The 21,832-nt window shown below is 38.7% G+C and overlaps 1 protein-coding gene across 1 annotated transcript; it reads right to left on the reverse strand.

Moving 5' to 3' along the window:
- Window positions 1–2,450: 2,450 nt before the first annotated feature.
- On the reverse strand, window positions 2,451–18,276 carry LOC142840333 (zinc finger protein 431-like). The gene is made up of 2 exons (XM_075956900.1): window positions 18,086–18,276; window positions 2,451–2,646 (listed from the first exon to the last, which is right to left on the reverse strand). Exons 1-2 carry the CDS (start codon window positions 18,274–18,276, stop codon window positions 2,451–2,453), a joined length of 387 nt encoding a protein of 128 aa, XP_075813015.1.
- Window positions 18,277–21,832: the final 3,556 nt, after the last annotated feature.

The following is a 21,832-nucleotide window of genomic DNA, read 5'->3' on the forward strand; positions in this document are numbered from 1 at the left end:
TGGACTGTTTTCTGTGTTTCTATTTTGTTGATTTCAGCCCTCAGTTTTATTATTTCTAGTCTTCTACTTCTCCTGGGCGCGTCTGCTTCTTTTTTTTTTCATGTGTGTTGTTAAGTCCCTAATGTATGCATTTTCCGTTTTCTTTAAGTGGGCACTTAGTGCTATGAACTTTCCTCTTAGCACTGCTTTCAGTGTGTCCCATAGGTTTGAGTATGTTGTTTATTTTCATTAAATTCAAGGAAGACTTTAATTTCTTTCTTAATTTCTTTCTTGACCCAGGTGTGGTTCAGTAGTTGACTGTTAAGTTTCCATGAGTTTGTCGGCTTTCTGTGGGTAGCATTGTTGTTGCCTTCTAACTTTAATCCGTGGTGATCAGATAAGACACAGGTGGACACTGATATTTTTGTGTATCTGTGGAGGTTTCCTTTGTTTCCAAGTATGTGGTCAATTTTTGAGAAGGTTCCATGAGCTGTAGAGAAGAAGGTATATTCTTTCCTCTTTGGGTGGAATGTTCTATAGATGTCTGTTAAGTCCATTTGCTTCATTACCTCCAATAATTCTCTTAATTCTCTATTAGGTTTCTGTCTGATTGACCTGTCCCTTGGAGAGAGAGGTGTGTTGAAGTCTCCTACTGCTAGTGTGTGTGGCTTGATGTCTGCCTTGAGTTCTAGTAATATTTCTTTTACATAAGTGGGTGCTTTTATATTAGGGGCGTAGATATTCAGGATTGAGACGTCATCCTGATGAATTGTTCCTGTTATGAGTATAAAGTGACCATCTCGGTCTCTTCTGATTGATTTAAGTTTGAAGTCAGTTTTGTTAGAAATTAGTATGGCCACACCTGCTTTTTTCTTAGGACCATTTGCTTGAAACACCTTTTCCCAACCCTTTACTCTGAGTAGATGCCTGTCTTTGTGGTTGAGATGTGTTTCTTGCAAACAACAGAATGTTGGGTCCTGTTTTCATATCCAATCTCTTAGCTTATGCCTTTTTATAGTTGAGTTGAGCCCATTAATATTAAGTGATATTAATGACCAGTGGTTGTTTACTCCGATTATTCTTATTGTTTTTGGTATTAGAGATTGTGTGTCTCCCTTCTTTGAGATGTACTGGTGAAGGGTCGCTAGATGCCTGAGTTATTGTAGGCAGTGTTGGCAGTGTTGGATTCCTTGGGTTGCGATTTTCTTTCTATTACTTTCTGTAGGGCTGGATTTGTGGCTACGTATTGTTTAAATTTTTTCTTATCCTGGAATGTCTTGTTTTCTCCATTGATAGTGAATGATAACTTGGCTGGGTATAGTAGTTTGGGTTTGCATCCATGGTCTCTTAGCTTCTGCAGTACATCTATCCAGGACCTTCTGGCTTTCATGGTTTCCATAGAGAAGTCAGGTGTAAGTCTGATCAGTTTACCTTTATAAGTTACTTGCCCTTTTACCTTTGCAGCTCTTAATATTCTTTCTTTAACCTGTATATTTTGTGTTTTGATTATTATATGGCGAGGAGATGTTTTTCTTTGATCCAGTCTGTTTGGTGTTCTGTATGCTTCTTGAATATTTAAATGAATATCTTTCTTTATGTTGGGAAAGTTTTCTTTCATAATTTTGTTAAAAATATTTTCTGGGCCTTTGAGCTGTGTCTCTTCTCCTTCTTCTATTCCTATTATTCTTAGGTTTGGTCTTTTTATTATGTCCCATATTTCCTGAATGTTTTGTGATGAGAATTTGTTGGCTTTGCTGTTTTCTTTGATCTGTTCATTTATTTTCTCTATGGTGTCCTCAGAATCTGAGATTCTTTCTTCTATCTCTTGTATTCTATTGATTATGCTTGTTTCTGTAGACTCTGCTCATTGACCTAGATTTTCCATATCCAGCTGGTCCTCAGCTTGTATTTTCTTCCTTGCCTTCATTTCAGTTGTCAATTCTTGAACTGTTTCCATTACCTGTTTGATCGTTTTTTTTCTTGGTTTCCCAGGGTATCATGTACGTATTTACTCATTTCTTCACACTTTTTGTTATACTTCTCATCCATTTCTACAAGGGCGTTTTTTACATGTTGTTTAAGGGACTCTATTGCTTTCATAAAGTCAATTTTTTTCCACTTCTTCTGTGTTAGGTTGTTCAAATACTTCTGTTGTAAGATCATTGGGTTCTGGTGTTTTCATGTTTTTTTTTTTCAGATTATTGGGTGAATTCTTGCCTTGGTGCCTGCCCATCTCCTCCTATTGATCCTATCTAATGGATCTTTTAAAAACTGGATCAGGTTTCCCTGCTGGCCAAGGGCTCCACTTACAAAATGCCCTCGCTCTGTTTCCTGGTTCTTGCCGCAGGCCAAGAACCCTCTCACCCCTCCGAAGGGTCTTCAGGACAGGACCAGGCTCCCCATTTGCCAGTGACCTGGCCAACCAAAGGCCTACCTCTTTGATTTAATTGTAGTAGGGTGATCTGCTCTCGTTATTGCACGCGGGTCCCTGCCTCTTGCGTCTGCCTCCGCGCTGGTCCCCCAAAGCCTCTTCCTGATTGCGGTGCTGTGTCTGGACACCCGCGCCTCTCCACCACGTCTGGATGCCGTGCCTCTCCGCCTCTGCGCATCTGGACACCGCGCCTCTCCGCCTCTGCGCGTCTGGATGCCGCGCCTCTCCGCCTCTGCCTGCAGTGTTTAAAAGAATACAGTTTCTGTGTAATTATTTCAGGTAAAGCTAGCCCTGCGGAGCTGGGCGGGAATGCAGCCCACTGCAGCTCCTTACTACACCAGTGCTTGGATTACAGGCAATTATAGAGTGTCAATTGTCAACCCAACACACCTTGGAAAAGAGGAAACCTCAACTGAGGAATCACCTCCATCTGATTGACCTGTGGGCAAGTTTGTTGGGCATTTTTTTGGTTGCTAATTGATGTGGGAGGGTCCATCCCACTGAAGGTGATGTAACCTCTGGGTAGGTGAGCCTTTGCTGTCTAAGAAAGGTAACTGAGCAAGCCAGGAAAAGGGAGACAGTAAGCAGCATTGGGCCATGGTTTCTACTATAAGCTCTTACCTTGAGTTCCTGCCGTGGCTTCCTTTAATGACAGACTATAACTTGTAAGCGAAAGGGACCTTTCTTCCCTAAAGTTGCTTTTGGTTGTGGTGTTCATCGCAGCAACAGAAGAGCAAACTAGGACATAGGCAAACTTTGCCTTACCTGGAATTTAATGTGCTGCTAGGGATCCAAACTTCAGTCCTCATTTCTATACAACAGGCACCTTACCAACTGAGCCGTTGTTCCAGTCTTTGCCGTTGTTCCAGTCTTTCAGAATGAAGCACATAGTAAGACCTCAGAATATGTATATCGAATAGGTTTTGCAAGTGTTTCTGATCTAGACTGAAGTTTGAGAAACATTGATGTAGGCAGACCACTGGTTATGCCTGGAAGATGATCAAGTTGATGGTGTAATATGAAATACAGACATCCCTTGCCTTAGGAGAGAATGTCTTCCTGAGAAGTGTGAGTTAATAGAGGCTTTTCAAATTTTCTTTTGTTGTAATTGTACCAGTGGGAATTATCACTTACTAGAAGTCAAAGCTTAAAACTTGTACAGAGAAAATGTTCACATTCTCCTAAACTCTTCAATTTGGGGGGGAGGCGTAGTCTCTTATAATCAGTTATTAGCTATCTCTTTCATTTAACTTAAGCAAACTTCAGGCATTAAAACTTAATTTTTGTACCTGCTTCTTGAGTTCTTTAGCATTTTTACCTTTCACCAAATATTTTTTGTAAAATTTAAATTTAGAAAGCAGAGTAAATTAGGTTTCATTAATTTTGACAAGCGCGATAACATGCTTGTTATGATTATATAAATGAGATTTTTGTGGCTTCCATATCTGTTGTATCTCATGATTACACAAAGGTTTCACATTGGGGCAAGAATATGCTGATTAGATAAGTAACATTTAGTACAAAATTACATTGTATTGGGTGTATTTAAATTTTATACAAAGAACCGACTCAGACTCTGATTATTCAAGTCTCTGATTGCTTTGTCATTCACAGTTTTGATAAATGATTTAAACATTTAATTAATTGATAATTTGCTCTTGAGTCAATAAAATACCACATTGTAAACCTTACTTCTGAAAATGTGAAGATTAGTTGGATTCTCATTCTTTGCATTATTTAACAGTGTATGTATAATTGTTCTATTTTTTTAAACTGTCCTTAATCACTTCCACTTGATTTGATAAGCCCTTTGCCAGCTCTCTGGAAGATTTTCATTTTGACAGGATGATAATAGTACACGGCATAATGAAATTACCACAATTCCACCGGAGGAGAAGAATGCCTTTCTAGTGTGGAGATGTGGAGTGTCTATTTAGAAAATCCAGTCAGAGGGCAAATGAAATGCCTTCCCAGCTTGTTTCCAAATTATCCATTAACGAAGGCCCATGTCAATCCACGATGTTTCCAGTGTAAAGGAATCTAGGAGAATATAGAACTGAACACTTAAGATCGTTAGAGCTGGTAGGAACTTGGGAGCTCTCAAACTCAAATATCTCAAAGTGCCAGGTAATTATCACAAATGAGTGACAGTCAATAGACTGCAATTCAAGAGGGATTCTTCCTAGGTTGCCTGTGGAAACATGGACTCGGTATTAGCAAGTATTCTGACTTTGAAAGTGACTTCCAAATGTCCTCTTTTCTGGCCAGCCTAGGACCTACTACTTCCTGTCTTCATCGCAGATGCTTGGACTTTGGATAACTGCCCGTCTCTGAGGAATGCTGTCTGTGTATATATGGCACTTGACCCTTGCGACCAGTCTTGAAAGTGAACAATGACGGATTGTTTCCTTAGAAAGTTTCCAGGGAAAAGGGGGACTTTGTGTGTTGGTAGTAGAATAGAAAGAGTCAGACACAGAAATGGAGCGAAGTTATGCAAATCACGGTTTATGAAAGGTCTTCAGCTGCTACACAGAGGTCCCTGGAGTGGGACCCCTGACTATCTGAATCCTCAGTGCTACATAAGAAGCCTTATTTAAAGAGCTATCAAAAGACAAGTAAAAAATGGACACAGTAGTTCCAGGAATATGTGTATGGTGCTAACTGGGGATAATTGTTCTTACCTTTTAGAGTTGTGGATATTATAGAAAGAATTACATGTAGGAAAGAGGTTGAAGTTTAAGGCTATCCTAGGCTATGTAGTAATTCCAGGTCAGCCTGAGTTACAGAGTTCCTGTCTCAAATAAAACGAGAAAGCAAGCAAACAGATAGCAAGGAGAATATGCACACATGTCTAGGTTAGTACCTGATACAAGGAAGGAACTAATATTACCTCTTTGGCTCCTTTCTTGTTTTTTCCCTGTCTGTGTATATATATAGTAGCATTGACCTCAGCCAAGGCAGGGTGCCAGTGTCTGTGGCTCAAGCTCCCCATCCTCATTTGCTGGCTATTACCTGAGCATGCCATTGTCCATACCCATAATTTTCCAGACTCGGGTCTTCAGGGGAACTGATTAAAGATTCTAGATCAGACTCTGGCTGCAGTATTGAAAGCAATTGCACTAGGTAGTTGAAGTTTAAGTTGATTAAATGAGGAAATTTAATAAGGGAAATTAAGGCCTCCTTTTGCTGCCAATCTTCCTGTTCTCTGGCTCTTAAATTCTCTTTGCCCCTCTCCTATGGTGTTTCCTGAACCTTGGAGGGGTTGTTGTTAGAGCCATCAAATTTAGGGCTCAGCACTTCACTGTCACTTATTCTTGGGACTTTGGCCAGTTCTGAGTTTGGACATTAACTGCTGCTTGTAAAAAGCATCTCTGATGCAGGGTGGGCGTGACATCAGTCTCTGGTTAAAACAGGAGTGTTTAGAAGGCAACATGACCCTCAAATATATCAAATATATTTTTTGGTTTGTTACTTTGGCAACTGGGTGAGGACAAATAAACTGTGTTTGATGGCAGTCTTGGCTTGTGTCCAACCTGTCTCTTATTAGTACTTGTGCCATAATTTCAGAAGCAACAGTCACAGCCAGTTAGATTGGAGTAACTGAAATAAAGTTCTTAGGAAGATTACTTTATGCCTTTCTGTAGCATAAATACAAGTGTTTTCTCTGCCACTTGTTTTCAACCTTCACTGGCCACTGAATGTCACTGTGGTTCCAAGGAAATGCAATAAAAATAAGACTCCTTTGGTCTTAGCAATGACTCTGAAGGCTTGGTTTAAAAAATGAATAGTTAAATTGACTCCAATATTCTCTAGATGCCTTGTGCAATAACTGCAGTGCACCATTTCTGTTTAATAATTCATTGGTGGTGGTAAATCAACAATGGGAACAAAATATCTGAGTCAATACTTCCCAGTCTTCAAGTCCTATATAGCAAAACTCAAAAGCCCCAGGTTGTGATTCTAGTTGTGCCTAACTCTGATTAGATTTCTTCAATGGACAAATGGAGAAACCGAGTTAAAGACAGAAGGCAGACTCAGAGGCAGGAAAGAGTTACCTACTAGAGGGCAGACACAGAGAGGCAGGAAGGAAGGAGTTACCTACTAGAGGGCAGACACAGAGAGGCAGGAAGGAGTTGCTGCTGGTGGCCACGTCAGAGGAGCAGCATGAGGCTGTTAAGGTTCGGGAAAGCCAGCCCACCAGGATGCAAAACTCAGAGGGCTGCATCTTGGGTAGGAAAGGCCCCTAGAACCTCAGCCCCAGAATATGTGTTGCTACTGCTGTGTTTGCTGCTACCATTTTTTTCTCTAGTATCTGGCATGGTGTGAAGGGGTGTGGGGATATCACCACTGCTCCTAATGTGGTGTGATTATCTCATGGAAACACCCCATTCTACTGGGCATTTTTACCTGTGTATTATTATGAAAACGATTTCCTCTTAAGCTGTACTGTTTAACTGAAGCAAAGATTTTATACAGTAAGTGTTATTTTAAATAGGATTTTAGTGATTGAGGGTCTTTAATAAATAAAGTAAGGGATTATGGTATAGTTTAGCTTAGTGTGAAAACTAATACAGCTAAAAGTAAGATATGGTGTTGCCCCTGCCTGTGAAAAAAACTGGGGCTGCAGAGGATAGAAAAAATAAGAATAAGAAAATGTCTCACAGCTAGTTTCTTTTGAGGAACTGTATAGACTGTGACTTAGGTTAATGATTAAGAGAAACAGCTGAGTCTTAGAAGCCCAGATAGCTCAGGTTCTTTTAATCTTAACACTGGGAGACGTGTTTACAGGTTTTGGTATGCATTATAGCTAAAACAAAGCTTTAAATGTGATTTAAGGTTATGGCAATCTTAACAAAGCAATCTACAGATTCAATGCAATGCCCATCAAAATCCCAGCAAAATTCTCCAAAGACCTCAAAAGAACGGTACTCAACTTCATATGAAAAAGCAAAAAACCCAGGATAGCCAAAACAATTATGTACAATAAAAGAACTTCTGGAAGCATCACAATCCCTGACTTCAAACTCTACTACAGAGCTACAGTACTAAAAATAGTCTGGTATTGGCATAGGAACAGACAGGAGGACCAATGGAACCTAATAGAAAACACGGATATCAATCCACACATCTTTGAATACATGATTTTTGACAAAGAAGCAAAAAAAAATCAAATGGAAAAAAGAAAACGTATTTAGTAAGTGATGCTTGCATAACTGGATATCAACATGTAGAAGAATGAAAATAGACCCATATCTATCACCATGCACAAAACTCAAGTCCAAATGGATCAAAGACCTCAAAATAAAGCCAGCCACACTGAACCTTATAGAAGAGAAAGTGGGAGGAAATACACTTGAATGCATTGGCACAGGAGACTAGTTCTTAAATATAACCCCAGCAGCACAGACACTGAGAGAAACATTTAATAAATGGGACCTCCTGAAACTGAAAACCTTCTGTAAAACAAAGGACACAGTCAACAAGACAAAACGACAGCCCACAGAATGGGAAAAGATCTTCACTAATCCCACATCAGACAGAGGTCTGATCTCCAAAATATACAACAAACACAAGAAATTGGTCACCAAAAGAACACATAATCCAATTTAAAAAATGGAGTACAGACCTGAACAGAGAACTCTCAACAGAGGAATCTAAAATGGCTGAAAGACACTTAAGGAAATACATGTTCAACATCCTTAGTCATCAGAGAAATGCAAATCAAAACAACTCTGAAATATCATCTTACACCTGTAAGAATGGCAAAAATCAAAAACACTGATGACAACTTATGCTGGAGAGGTTGTGGGGAAAAGGGAACACTTCCGCATTGCTGGTGTAAATGCAAGCTGGTACAACCCCTTTGGATGTCAGTGTGGCAATTTCTCAGAAAATTAGGAAACAACCTTCCTCAAGACCCAGCAATACCACTTCTGGGTATATATCCAAAGGATGTTAAACCGTGGTACAGGGACAAGTGCTCAACTATGTTCATAGCAGCTTTGTTTGTCATAGCCAGAACCTGGAAACAACCTAAATGCCCCTCGACTGAAGAATAAATAAGGAAAATGTGGTACATTTACACAATGGAGTATACACAGCAGAAAAAGTAATGACATCTGGAATTTTGCAGGAAAATGGATGGACCTAGGAAACATTATTTTGAGTGCGGTAACCCAGATACAGAAAGACAATTATCATATATACTCACTCATAGGTGGTTTTTAAACATAAAGCAAAGAAAACCAACCTAAAAAAACACAATCCCAGAGAACTTCGACAACAATGAGGACACTAAGAGAGACTTGTATAGATCTAATCTCCATGGGAAGTAGAAAAAGACAAGATCTGAGTAAATTGGAAGCATGGGGACCTTGGGGGAGGATTGAAGCGGGGAGGGAGCAGCAGGGAGGGGAGCAGAGAAAAACATAGAGCTCAATAAAAATCAATAATAAAGAACCAAAGAGAAACAACAACATAAGGTTAGATTAAAATGTATTTTTAAATGATTTTGAAGTAAAAAAAATCTTCCCACATCTTTCCACTTCCCCACCCACTCAGAGGATGTGCAAAGAACTCTGGGTATGGTCGACTCCAAGGAACCTGTCTTTCAGACATAACGGGACTGATGTACACATGAACTCACAGACACTGTGGCAGACATTACCTTCTTTTTGTTTGTCTGTTTTTTTTTAAGACATAGTCCAGGCTGTCCTCAAACTCACAGAGATCTACCTACTCTTCCTCCCAAGTGCTGGGACTAAAGGCATGCACTATTATGCCTGGCTAACCACTATCTTTTTAATCTAAGAAGCTGGGATTACTCCCAAGAGACTGCCAGGAAGGTCAGTTCTATTGGTAGTTCATCATAGAAGGAAGTGGAGGTAGGGAAGAATCCATTAAACACTCAAGTGAGATTCCATCGAGTTCCTAACTTCTATGGCCCCTCCCAGCTGCATGTAATTCTGTCCCAGGTACATGTGATCTTGGGATATGCTAGAATATGTAGGAGGAGGAGAGATAATTTAAGGAAGGGACTCCATTTTGCAGATATGGGGAAGTTGTCATCTATGCTGGGGTGAAACTCTCCAGTGACACAGCTATTTGGAAGTCGTCCACACTCCTGCATGTAATCCTCTACCCATATGCTTGTAAGTAAGCTCAATAAACTCATTGATTCACTTAAGCTATAGTTAAACTCATTTCTTGATTTATTGCTGGTGCCCTTTTTGGGGTAAATAGACATTTGTTCTTGTCTCTCCAAGAAGTTAATGCAATGCCCTTCTTCCCCGGACTCCCCTTATCTGCTCTCCACATCATTCATTTCTTCCCTGAATTAGCTCTACCCATTTCTGTTCCCCATTCCTTCACAGAGCCAAGATCATCTTTAATGTCTCCATTAGAATGTTAAATTAGGAATCTAAAAATTTTAACGTCCAAACTCCACATCTGAGATTTTTCTACAAATATGATTCTATTCCAGCCTTCTGTATTTCAGTTAATGGACTGTTTAATCATTTTAATCCTAGGAGTTGGTATATGTCCTTGATTCTTCTCTTTCTTTTTTAATTTTTAATTTTCATTTATTTATTTATTTGGCTTTTTTCTAAAATTTGTTTTTCCATCCAAAAATTTACACTTCCTCCCCTTCTCCCATTCCCTTCCTGCTCCCCCACTCACCCTCCTCCTTTCCCCTCCCTCCTTAAGAGAAGGCAGGGAACCCAGCCCTGTGGGAGGTTCAAGGACCTTCCCCTACATCCAGGACCAGGAAGCTTTGCATCCAAACAGACTAGGGTCCCAAAAAGCCAGTACATGCAGTAGAAACAACTCCCAGTGTCTTTATTAATGGCTTCTTAGTCAGCCCCCATTGTCAGCCACATTCAGAGAGTCCGGTTAGATTGCATGCTTATTCAGTCCTGGTCCAGCTGGATTTGGTGAGCTCCCATTAGAACAGGCACACTGTCTCAGTGGGGGATGTCCTAGCTAGGTCCTTGGGCAGCAGAGTAGAGGGTGCTTGAACTGGCCTTGCCCCACTATCACAATGATGATTATCCCAAAAATCACCAGAGAATCTTCGTTCGGTGACGGATGGAGATAGAGACAGAGACCCTCATCCGAGCAATGGACTGAGCCCCCAAGGTCCAGTTGAAGAGCAGAAGGAGGGAGAAGATGAGCAAGGAAGTCTGGACCATGAGGGGTTGGTCCACCCACTGAGACAGTGTGCCTGTTCTCTTTCTCTTACAGGTCTCACCAAGTCCTTTAGTAATTTCTGTAGTTATGCATCAAAATACATCTAAAAGTGGATTTGTTTGTAACAACTTGACAGCTACTACTCTAATGCAAACATTATTTTCTCTTCCATCTAGACTCAATTATCTTCTAAATGTCCTTTGTCATCTACAGTACCTTTCTCAACATAAAGGCTAGATGGCCCTCTCAAAACTCGAGTTAAATTATATCATTCTCTTGTGAAAAGCTCCAATAGATCTTCCTTTATCTCAGAGCAAATCCCCCTCATCCTGTTGACCTGTAAGTGTCTGCATGGCATCACTCATGGACTTATCACCTATTACTTTCACCTCTTCGTGCTTGCTGCACTACAGCCTTAGTAAGTTTATTGCTGCTCCTAAGCACATCAAGTGTTCTTATACCTCCATGTTTTTGCATTTGATATTCTAAATCCCTTAGTGATCTTTACCTAAATATTAGCAGAGATCATGGACCATTTAAAGGCCTTTCCTTAAAAGTTGACCACAATTATTTTTATGCAAATTGTTTCTTTAGGATTGTGATCTCAGGAAGCAGGAGTGAAGAGGAAAAGAAGCACACGAAGGAGAGGGTGAGTTTATATGATGGCCACCTAGAGAGTTGACCACAGTGATGGGCAATTGCTTTTCCAATCCTGCTGGGTGTCTTAAGTGGTTTAGGATATGTGCATCAGCACCATGTTCTGGGGATTACAAAAAGACAGACTTTCTCACTAACTGCTTAGCCCCTACGTAGAAATGGCTATGTAAACAGTGGGACTCAACGCGGAATAGCATAGGACACCTTGCCAAAAGTTATTAGGAGGCTCAAGACAGAAGTGGCAGTAGTCAGAGAAACCTGAAGCATGAGGCAGGAGCCTCAGTGTACAGCTATTATAAGATAGAGTCTCATTGACTCCACTTGAAGCTGTTTGAATCCTCTGTGAAACTACTTACCACTGCTATGACTGAAATAAAGAAAAAATCTAAGGGAATTCTGAAGTGTTTCACAAGGGGAGTCTAATGAACCTTGTCATGCTTTATGCTTTTCCCTATCTTAATTATCTTTATAGCATTTATTTGCAAAATACTTGCCTACTTCTTCTTTTAGAATGTAAACGATGCAATACAGGAACTATATTTTATTTTTATTATGGTCACTGCACCTAGAACTTTCTCTGGGTTATAATGAGTACTCGTTCCATTTCTATTGAATGAATGAATCAACAAATATATAAGAACCTGATCTCTGAAGCCCAATGGCCTACAATGAATGATCCATGTCAATGTATATTAATTGTGTGTCAAAGCCTCTCTGTTTGTGGTTCCACTATATTTATATAGGAAGTTGGTTGAGTTATCAGTAATATTTATAGTTGTTCAGTTCATGCTCAAGCATTTTTAACATGCATTATTATTATGCAGTTTTATAGATACTCTGTAAACAAGAAAGAATATCCTTAAAGTAGCCTAACTGTGAAACTGGAGGAGAGTACTAGAATAGAGTTGTTAATTTTGCATTTTGATTACTGGGTGCACTTGTGGTCTGTACATCACTAACCTGGTGGCTCTGGGCTGTTTACAAAAGCTGGCTCAGCACACATTGGAGACAGCAAGGCAGTAAATGACACTCCTCTTGCTTGCTGTTTCAGTTCCTGTTACTTGAGTTACTTGAGTTCCTGTCCTGACTTCCCTCAGTGATGAACAGCTATGTGGAAGTCTAATCCAAGTAAATCCTTTTCTCCCCACATTGATCTTGGTCAGAGTGTTTTATTGCAGCAACAGAAAGTAAGTCAAAACATGACCTGATATTTTTAGGAGTCAGTTGGCTGAGTCATGCAGAGATGAAAATATAAACCCAAAGTTAAGATGCCTTGGACATGTGTTCTTAGCCTCACTGTACTCAATGAAACAAATGTAAAGGGGGCACAAAGAAGGGTTAGAGTGGAAATGCAAGAGTTGTAAGCAAGACAGTAACTAACATGGCAAGAAATCTTCCTCACTCAACCCAGAAAACATGCAAAGTATTTTACCTTCTCTTACAGAAATCAGTTACACTTCCATTAAATTTTAGAGGTTTTTCTGGAGGTGGATTTGGGAAAGAGAAGAAGACTATTGCTAATGATGGAAGTTCAGAACTTTTGAAGCTTAATGTATACAATTTGCATATGCATATGATCATGGAATTAATATATTAGGGATATGTGATACAGCAGTTCATTTCTATTTTTCTCACATCTATTATTTTTGTCTAGATTGATATATTTATTTGTAGATTTTGATTTTGTTTGGGTGGTAGATGTAGATGTGAAAAGTTATAGGCTATCTCAGAACTTACATTAGGTCAAGTCCTCTTGCTAGAAAAAAGCTTTAGTATGGACATAGCAAATAAGGATGATTCTTACTTTTCATTTGTAATGAAGACCACTGGTTGACTGACAAAAGAAAGCTTCTTTGTCCAATAACACAGTGCATAGCTATCTTCTAGTCATTCATTTAGCGATTGATTTGACCACTGGACTATGTTCTCTCCAGCTGAATGTAAATGAAAATTACATGCCACATTTCCAGACCTTGGATGTGTAATTATGTCTTTTTACATTATAATCTATGATAACCTGTGACCAAGCAGATGACATCTATAGGCTGAAAGGATCAATGAACTGAAGCCAGATTACTAAATGAGAATGGAGAAGTGCTGTTTTCCTTACCAGGTCAAAGTAATTGTCATATTACCTAGAATACATATCATTCACTTACATTTTCATTTATTTAATTTTACCTGTATGGGTACTTTTTGCTTGCATATATTTCCTTTTTTATTAAAATTATATATATATATATTATTTTTTAAAGAAAACAAACTATCTTTTCATTATACATACCAATCCAAGTTCCTACTCCCTCTCCTCCTCCCATTCCCTCCACCTATCTCCTGATCACATCCCTCATTCACTTCTCAGAGAGGGTAAGGTACATTGCTTTGGGGAAGGTCCAAGGCCCTCCCTTGGTGCAGGAAAAATGTCTATATTCTGTCAATTATGTTTTAAATAAATTCTAGTTGGCCAGTAGCCAGGAGGGAAGTATAGGCAAGACAACCAGACAGGGAGTAGAAACAGGTCAATGAGAACAGGAGAATTCTGGGAAGAGGGAAGCCCCCTCTACAGTTTGACCCAGCCAGAGAAGCAAGTTGTGACAACCCTGATGAAAAAGGTACTGAGCCATGTGGCTACCATATATAGAATAATGGGCTAATATAAATAAGAGTTAATAAGAAGCCTGAGCTAATGGGTCAATCAGTTTATAGTTAATTTAGACTCTCTGTGTGATTTCTTTGGGACTTAACGATTGCAGGAACTGTGCAGGACAGAAAACTCAGTCAACACTTCCTACTATATCTAGGCTGAGCAAAGTACCTGTCCAAAGAGAATAGGTTCCCCAAAAGGAAGTATAAGCAGTAGGGATAAATCCTGGTGCCACTGCCAGTGGCCCCTCAGTCTGCCCCAGCCATGCAACTGTCAACCACATTCAGAAGGACTAGTTTTGTCCTATGCTTGTTCCTTCCCAGTCTGGCTGGTGTTGGTGAGCTCCCATTAGCTAAAGTAGAGTGTGTAAGTGGATGTGCCCATCATGGTCTTGACCTCTTTACTCATATTCTCATTCCTCCAACTCTTCAACTGGACTTTGGGAGCTTAGTCCAGTACTCTGATGCGGGTCTCTTCCTCTGTTTCCATCAGTGGCTGGATGAAGGTTCTATGGGGATATTTAAGATATTCATCAGTGTCTGTGCTACTGGGGTTATACTTAGGAAGTGGTCTCCTGTGCCCATGCATTAAAGGCTACTTTCCACTTTCTCTTCTATCATGTTCAGTGTGGTCAGATTTATATTGAGGTCTTTAATGCATTTGGACTTGAGTTTTGTGCATGGGGATAGATATGGATCTATTTTCATTCTTCTGCATGTTGACATCCAGTTATGCCAGCACCATTTGTTGAAGATGCTTTCTTTTTTATTGTGTAATTTTAGTTTCTTTGTAAAAAATCAGCTGTTCATAGGTGTGTGGATTAATATCTGGGTCTTTGGTTTGATTCCTTTGGTCAACCTCTCTGCTTTTATGCCAGGACCAAGCTGTTTATCATTACTGTATCTCTGTAATAGAGTTTGATGTCAGGAATGGTAATGCCTCCAGAAGTTCCTTTATTGGACAGGATTGTTTAGGCTATCCTGGCTTTTTTTAACCATATGAAGTTGATTATTGTTCTCTCAAGGTCTGTGAAGAACTGTGTTGGGGTTTTGATGGGGATTGCATTGAATCTGTAGATTGCCTTTGGCAGGATTGCCATTTTTATTATGTAGATCCTACCTATCCAAGAGCATGGAAGATATTTTTATTTTCTGGTGTCTTCTTCAATTTCTTTCTTCAGTGACTTAAAGTTCTTGTTGAATAGGTCTTTCATTTTTTTTGTTAGTGTTACCCTAAGATATGTTATTTGTGGCTATTGTGAAAGGTGATATTTCTCTGATTTCCCTCTCAGCTTCTTTATCATTTGTGTATAGGAGAGCTACTGATTTTTTGAGTTGATCTTGTATCCTGTCACATTACTGGAGGTATTTGTCAGCTGTAGGAGTTCCCTAGTAGAGTTTTTTGGGATCACTTATATATACTATCATATCATCTGCGATTAATAAAAGTTTGACTTCTTCCTTTCCAATTTGAAACCCCTTGATCTCCTTTTGTTGTCTTATCGCTATAGCCAGAACTCTAAGAACTATGTTGAAGAGATATGGAGAGAGTGGACAGCTTTGTCTTGTTCCTGCTTTTAGTGGAATCACTTTGAGTTTCTCTCCATTTAATTTGGTGTTGACTGTTGGCTTGCTGTATATTGCTTTTATTATATTTAGATATGTTTCTTATATCCCTGGTCTCTCCAAGACCTTAATTATGAAGGGATGTTGGATTTTGTCTAATGATTTTTTTAGCATCTAATAAATGATCAAATGTTTTTTCTTTCAGTTTATTTATATGGTGGATTACATTAATAGATTTTCATATATTGAACCATCCCTGCATCTCTGGGTTGAAAGCAACTTGATCATGATAGATGATTTTTTTTGATGTGTTTTTGGATTCAGTTTGCCAGTATTTTATTGAGTATTTTTTGCATCAGTGTTCTTGAGTGATATTAGTCTGTAATTCTCTTTCTTGGTTGAGTCTTTGTGTGGTTTTGGTATTAGGATAATTGCAGTCTCATAAAAAGTGTTTGGCAATGTTCCTTCTGTTTTCATTATGTGGAACACTTTGAGGAGTATAGGTATTAGCTCTTTTTGGAAGTTCTGGTAGAATTCTGGACTGAAACCATCCGGCCCTAGGCTTATTTTAGTTGGGAGGTTTTTGATGGCAGCTTTTATTTCCTTGCAGTTTATAGGTCTACTTAAATTATACACTTGGTCTTTTTTTATTTTTTTTATATTTGGTCTTGATTTAATTTTGGTATACGGTATCTAGAAAATTGTCGGTTTCTTTTACATTTTCAAAACTAGTGGAGTACAGGTTTTTGTAGTATGACCTAATGATTCTCTGAATTTCCTCAGTGTCTGTTGTTATGTCCCCCTTTTCATTTCTGCTTTTGTTAATTTGGATGTTCTCTCTCTGACTTTTGATTAGTTTGGATAAGGGTTTGTCTATCTTGTTGATTTTCTCAAAGAACCAGTTCTTTGTCTTACTGATTCTTTGTATTATTTTCTTTGCTTCTATTTTGTTGATTTCAGCCCTCAATTTGGTTATTTTCTGTCTTTTTTTAGCAGCAAGGGGTTTTATTCAGAAGCACAGCAAAGGTACAGAGTGGATTCTGCAAAGGAGCACTGGGCTCTGAGCACACATGCAGCTCAATAGTGTCTGCTCACCAACAGGGGCTTCCATCGGTGCTATACATGCATACATACATGTAAACATGTATTTTCTGTCTTTTACTCCTCCTGGGTGAGTCTGCTTCTTTTTGTTCTAGAACTTTCAGGTGTGCTGTTAAGTCACTGATGTGAGCCTTTTCCACTTTCTTTATGTGGACACTTAGTGCTATGAACTTTCCTCTTAGCATTTCTTTCTCACATTGTGCCTTCATTTTCATTGAATTCTATGAAGTGTTTAATTTCTTTTTTTAATTAATATTAGCAAACAGTTATTTTATTGAAACACAGTCAAACAGTCAAAATCTAGCCAGGTAGCTTTTTTTTTTTGGAATTTTTGAGACAGGGTTTCTCCGTAGCTTTTTGGTTCCTGTCCTGGAACTATCTCATGTAGAGCAGGCTGGCCTCGAACTCACAAAAATCTGCCTGTCTCTGCCTCCCGAGTGCTGGGATGAAAGGCGTGCGCCACCACCGCCTGGCCCAGGTAGCTCTTAGTAACAATCTAAAATCAAGTTTTAATCTTATAACTTTAGTAATATATAACTGAACACTTACATTCAAATGTATAGAACACAATTCATTTCATACTGAAAAACACTGTAACAAAACTTGGAGTGCATGGCAGCAAGCTAGCACTCCCTTTGCCAATTCTACAGTTGTTGTAAATTCAACTCTGTAAACACACTCAGCAAATCACAGCACTGGGGAGAGGTCAGGTGCTCTGACATGTTTTGTTATAGTTTTTGATAGCAGAGGGAACCAATTCTTAGACTATTACATAAAAATAGATCTTAAATCCAATTATTAAAGTTTCTTAGATAAAAAATGCAACTCTGACAGCGCTTCTCCAAACCCACTTCCTGAAGCTCATTATAGTGGGAAGCAACAGCAGAGCTGTATCCTTCCTCCAGCTTTATCGGCTTTCCTGCAACATCCTCGGACTGTAGTTTTCTCTTTTCTTGGGTGGTTCCTCCAGAGGCAGGCTTGTCTTTGGGAACATCACCTCTTCCAGTTTTCTTTCCTTTGAAACACCTCCATCATCACCAGATCATTTTTCCCCATTTTCAACGTCGAGTTTTCTTTTCTTGGATGGGGAGTCCTCCACACAACTCGAATTTTCCTCCATGAGATCACCTTCAAACTCTTTCAAAAACTTTTGGTTTATCTACTTGCTGGCATGTAGGAGTCTTCTCAGAAAGCCTTGGCCCAGATGCAACAATGGATTCATTAGCACTTGGAGGAGATTCTGTTTCAGAATCTATGGACACTTTTGCCTTGTCAAAAGACATCTTTACATATTTTTCTGTTTTTGTAGAGCTTTCCATTTCAGATTACTTGAACTGACAGCAAAGCCACACAGACATCCACGATTCTAGGATGTTTATCTTAAACCTATAAAATGCCATTTCTTTTAGGCAGGAACATACCATTTTATCCAGTTATATTTTGTTCAAATTAGTGTGTCGTCTGTAATTTGGTTCCATAATAAGTTCCATTCTTTATCTAGATTCTCAGTTTCCTGGCCTTTCATGTCTTCTAGAACATGGACAGTGTTCATCAGTATTATGGTCTTCCCAAATGCCTCCTATAGAACTGAGGTTCCTGTAGGTCTCCAGAATCACATCTTTGTAGAGATTCTTCTGGGAAGGATCCAGCAAATTCCACTCTTTCTGAGTAAAGTTGATATGCACGTCATCATAGGTCACGGCCCTCATGTTGTTTCCCATCTTGCCAAAGCTCTCACTAAGTTCATCAACTGCCAGTGGCAGGAACTTCACTGCAGCACATGAAACCACTGAAGAAAGCTCCTCTGCAAAATGGAGTCTGAACGTGGCTGAATTGTGTTTAATTTCTTTATTTCTTCCTTGACCCAGGGGTGGTTCAATAGATCACCATTAATTTCCATGAGTGCTGTTGTTAAATTCTAACTTTAAATCATGGTGATCTGATAAGACACAGGGGGTTGCTCCATTTTTTTTGTATCTGTGGAGGTTTGTTTTGTTACTCAGTAAGTGATCAATTTTAAAGAAGGTTCCATGAGGTGCTGAGAAGAAGCTATATTCTTTTGTGTTTGGGTGAGCTGTTCTATAGATGTCTGTTAAGTCCATTTGAGTCATGACATCTACAGGTTCTCTTATTTCTCTGTTAAGTTTCTGTCTGGTTGACCTGTACATTGGTGAGAGTAGGTTGTTGAAGTCTCCTACTGTTAGTGTGGGGGGCTTGATGTGCAATTTAAGCTTTAGTAATGTTTCTTTTACATATGTGGGTGCTCTTGTATTAGGGGCATAGATGTTCAGGATTGAGCCTACATCTTGATGAACTATTCCTGTTATGAGTATAAAGTGTCTTTCTCCATCTCTTCTGATTGAGTTTAGTTTAAAATCTATTTTGTTAGATATTAGGATAGCTACACCCACTTGTTTCTTAGTTCCATTTGATTGGAAAACTTTTTCCTAATCCTTTATTCTGAGGTAATATCTATCTTTGAGGTAGAGGTGTGTTTCTTGTATACACCAGAAGGCTGGATCTTCTTTTTGTATCCATTCTCTGAGCCTGTGTCTATTTATAAGTGAATTGAGTCTATTGATATTAAGAGATACTAATGACCAGTGGTTGCTAGTTCCTGTTACTTTTTGGTAGTAGTGTTTGTCTGTTATCCTTCTTTGGGTTTGGCTGGTGGGAGATTATCTGTTGCCTGTGTTTTTTGTGGGTACAGTTAGCTTCCTTGGGTTGGGGTTTTCCTTCTAGTATTTTCTGTAGGGCTGGGTTTGTTGATACATATTGTTTAAATCTGGTTTTGTCATGGAATATTTTGTTTTCTCTATCAATGGTGATTGAAAACTTTGGTGGGTATAGTAGTCTGCGCTTGCATCCGAGGTCTCTTAATGTCTCCAGTACATCTGCCCAGAACATTGTGGCTTTCATGGTTTCCATAGAGAAGTCAGGTGAAATTCTCATAGGTTTACCTTTATATGTTATTTGAACTTTTTACTTTGCAGTTCTCAATACTCTTTCTTTATTCTGTATGTTTTATGTTTTGATTATTACATGGTGAGGGGATTTTTTTTTTTGATCCAGTCTATTTGGTGTTCTGTAAGCTTCTTGTACCTTCATCGGAATATCCTTCTTTAGGTTTGGAAAGTTTTCTTCTATAATTTTGTTGAATATATTTTGTGGGCCTTTGAGCTGAGGTTAGATAGAAATGGGCCAAGCGGTGTTTAAAAGAATGCAGTTTCCGTGTAATTATTTCGGGTAAAGCTAGCCGTGTGGGCGGCCAGGTGCCGGAACATAGCCCGCCGCTCCTACTACTACAAAAGGTCCTAAAGATTCTATAAGAAAATTCATAAATCTGATGAACATTTTCAGTAAAATATCGGGATAAAAAATATCAGGTTATGAAAATCACATGCAAAACTCAGTAACTTTTCTATAGGTCAATAAAACTTGCTGAGATAGAAATTTAAAAAAATACCCTATTTATAATAGCTTCAAAAATACCTAGAACAAGCCTAACCAAGGGGATGAAAGACCTCTGAAAAGAAGACTTTAAGATAATGAAGAAAGACATTTAAAATGACACTGGAAAATGAAAACACCTTTGATCCTCAGGGATTGGCCAAATTAAATTGTGAAAATGGCTATATGAAGTGTGGTGGTCTACATAATCAATGAAATATCCCTTATAATTCAAATGACATTCTTCATAGAATTATAAAATCAATCTCAAAATTCATGTGGAAACAAAAAAATCCTGATAGTGAATGCAGTCAGATGCAGGAAGAACAATATAGATCACAAACCTGATCTCCAATTATGCCATAGTGACAAAGACAATGTGATATTGACACAAAACAGATATCTAGACCAGTAGTATAGAATAAGGACCCAGTAATAAGCCAGCATAACTATAGTCATTTAATCTTTTTAAAAAAATTTTTAACAGAGGCGTTAAAAACAGACATCCTCTATAACAACTGGTACTGGAAAGGCTTGGTATCTACATACAGATGAAAGAAATTGGACTCATAATTCTCACGCTGCACAAAAATCAACCCTAAAGAGATGAAAGACATTAATATAAGACCTGAAATTTTGAAAACTTTGAAAGAAAACATGTGACAATACTCCAAGACACAGTTGTAGGCAAGAACTTTCTTAAAGGGGCTCCAATAGTACTGAAAGGAATCCTGATAACTCACAAATGGAATTACATGAAATTTAAAATATTCTGCACAGCATAGGAAGCTATCAGAAAAGAGAAGAGGCAACCTATAACATGGAAGAAAATGTTTGCATATATCAAATGTGGTTAATAAGTACAATAGATAAAGAACTGCAAAGATTAAAATTGTCCTCCCCAAAGAAAACAAATCCAATCAATAAATTGGGTAATGAATTGAATTGAACACTGTTGAAAAAAGAAACACAAGTGGACAACTAATATGTTTAAAGGCATTCAACATTATAAGCCATTATAGAAAAACAAACTAAGACTATTTTGAAACTCCACATCACCCCAGTCAGAAAGGCTAATCTCAAGGAAATATGCCAAAAAGCAGGCATGGATGTGGTGAATGAGGAACTGATACTCACTGATGATAGCAATGTGAACTAGGATGGCCATTATAAAAATTAGTACAAAATTTTCAAGATCTTGTAACTACAATTGCCATGTGATACAGGTATTACACTCCAGAGTATTTATGCAAATCAGTCTATGACCTATCCCAGAGCAAACTCAAGGTCAATCCTGCACCATTAATAACGGGTCAGAAATTAAAATAGCCTATATACCCATCGATGGGTGAATGGATAAAGAACATATAATACAAATACAAGGTGGGCTTTTATTTTTTTTATTTTTATTTTATTTTTATTTTTTTGGTTTTTTGAGACAGGGTTTCTCTGTGGTTTTGGAGCCTGTCCTGGAACTAGCTCTTGTAGACCAGGCTGGTCTCGAACTCACAGAGATCTGCCTGCCTCTGCCTCCCAAGTGCTGGGATTAAAGGCGTGCACCACCACCACCAGGCCAAGGTGGGCTTTTAATCAGCAGCAAACAACAAAGAAGTCATGACATTTGCAGAAAATATAATTAGATTATTATAGTAAGAAAGACAAATACTGCATAGCTTCTTTTATATGTAGATTATAGGTTTTAGTGTATATATGTGTATGTATATGTGTGTATGAGTGTGCATGTGTAGGTCATGAAAAGAAAAAGACTACTATAAGAAGAGAAGAAGAGATCCTGAGGGAAGCAGAAAAGGGAAC

The sequence above is a fragment of the Microtus pennsylvanicus genome, chromosome X (assembly GCF_037038515.1).
Source record: "Microtus pennsylvanicus isolate mMicPen1 chromosome X, mMicPen1.hap1, whole genome shotgun sequence".
Classification (NCBI taxonomy): Eukaryota; Metazoa; Chordata; class Mammalia; order Rodentia; family Cricetidae; genus Microtus; species Microtus pennsylvanicus.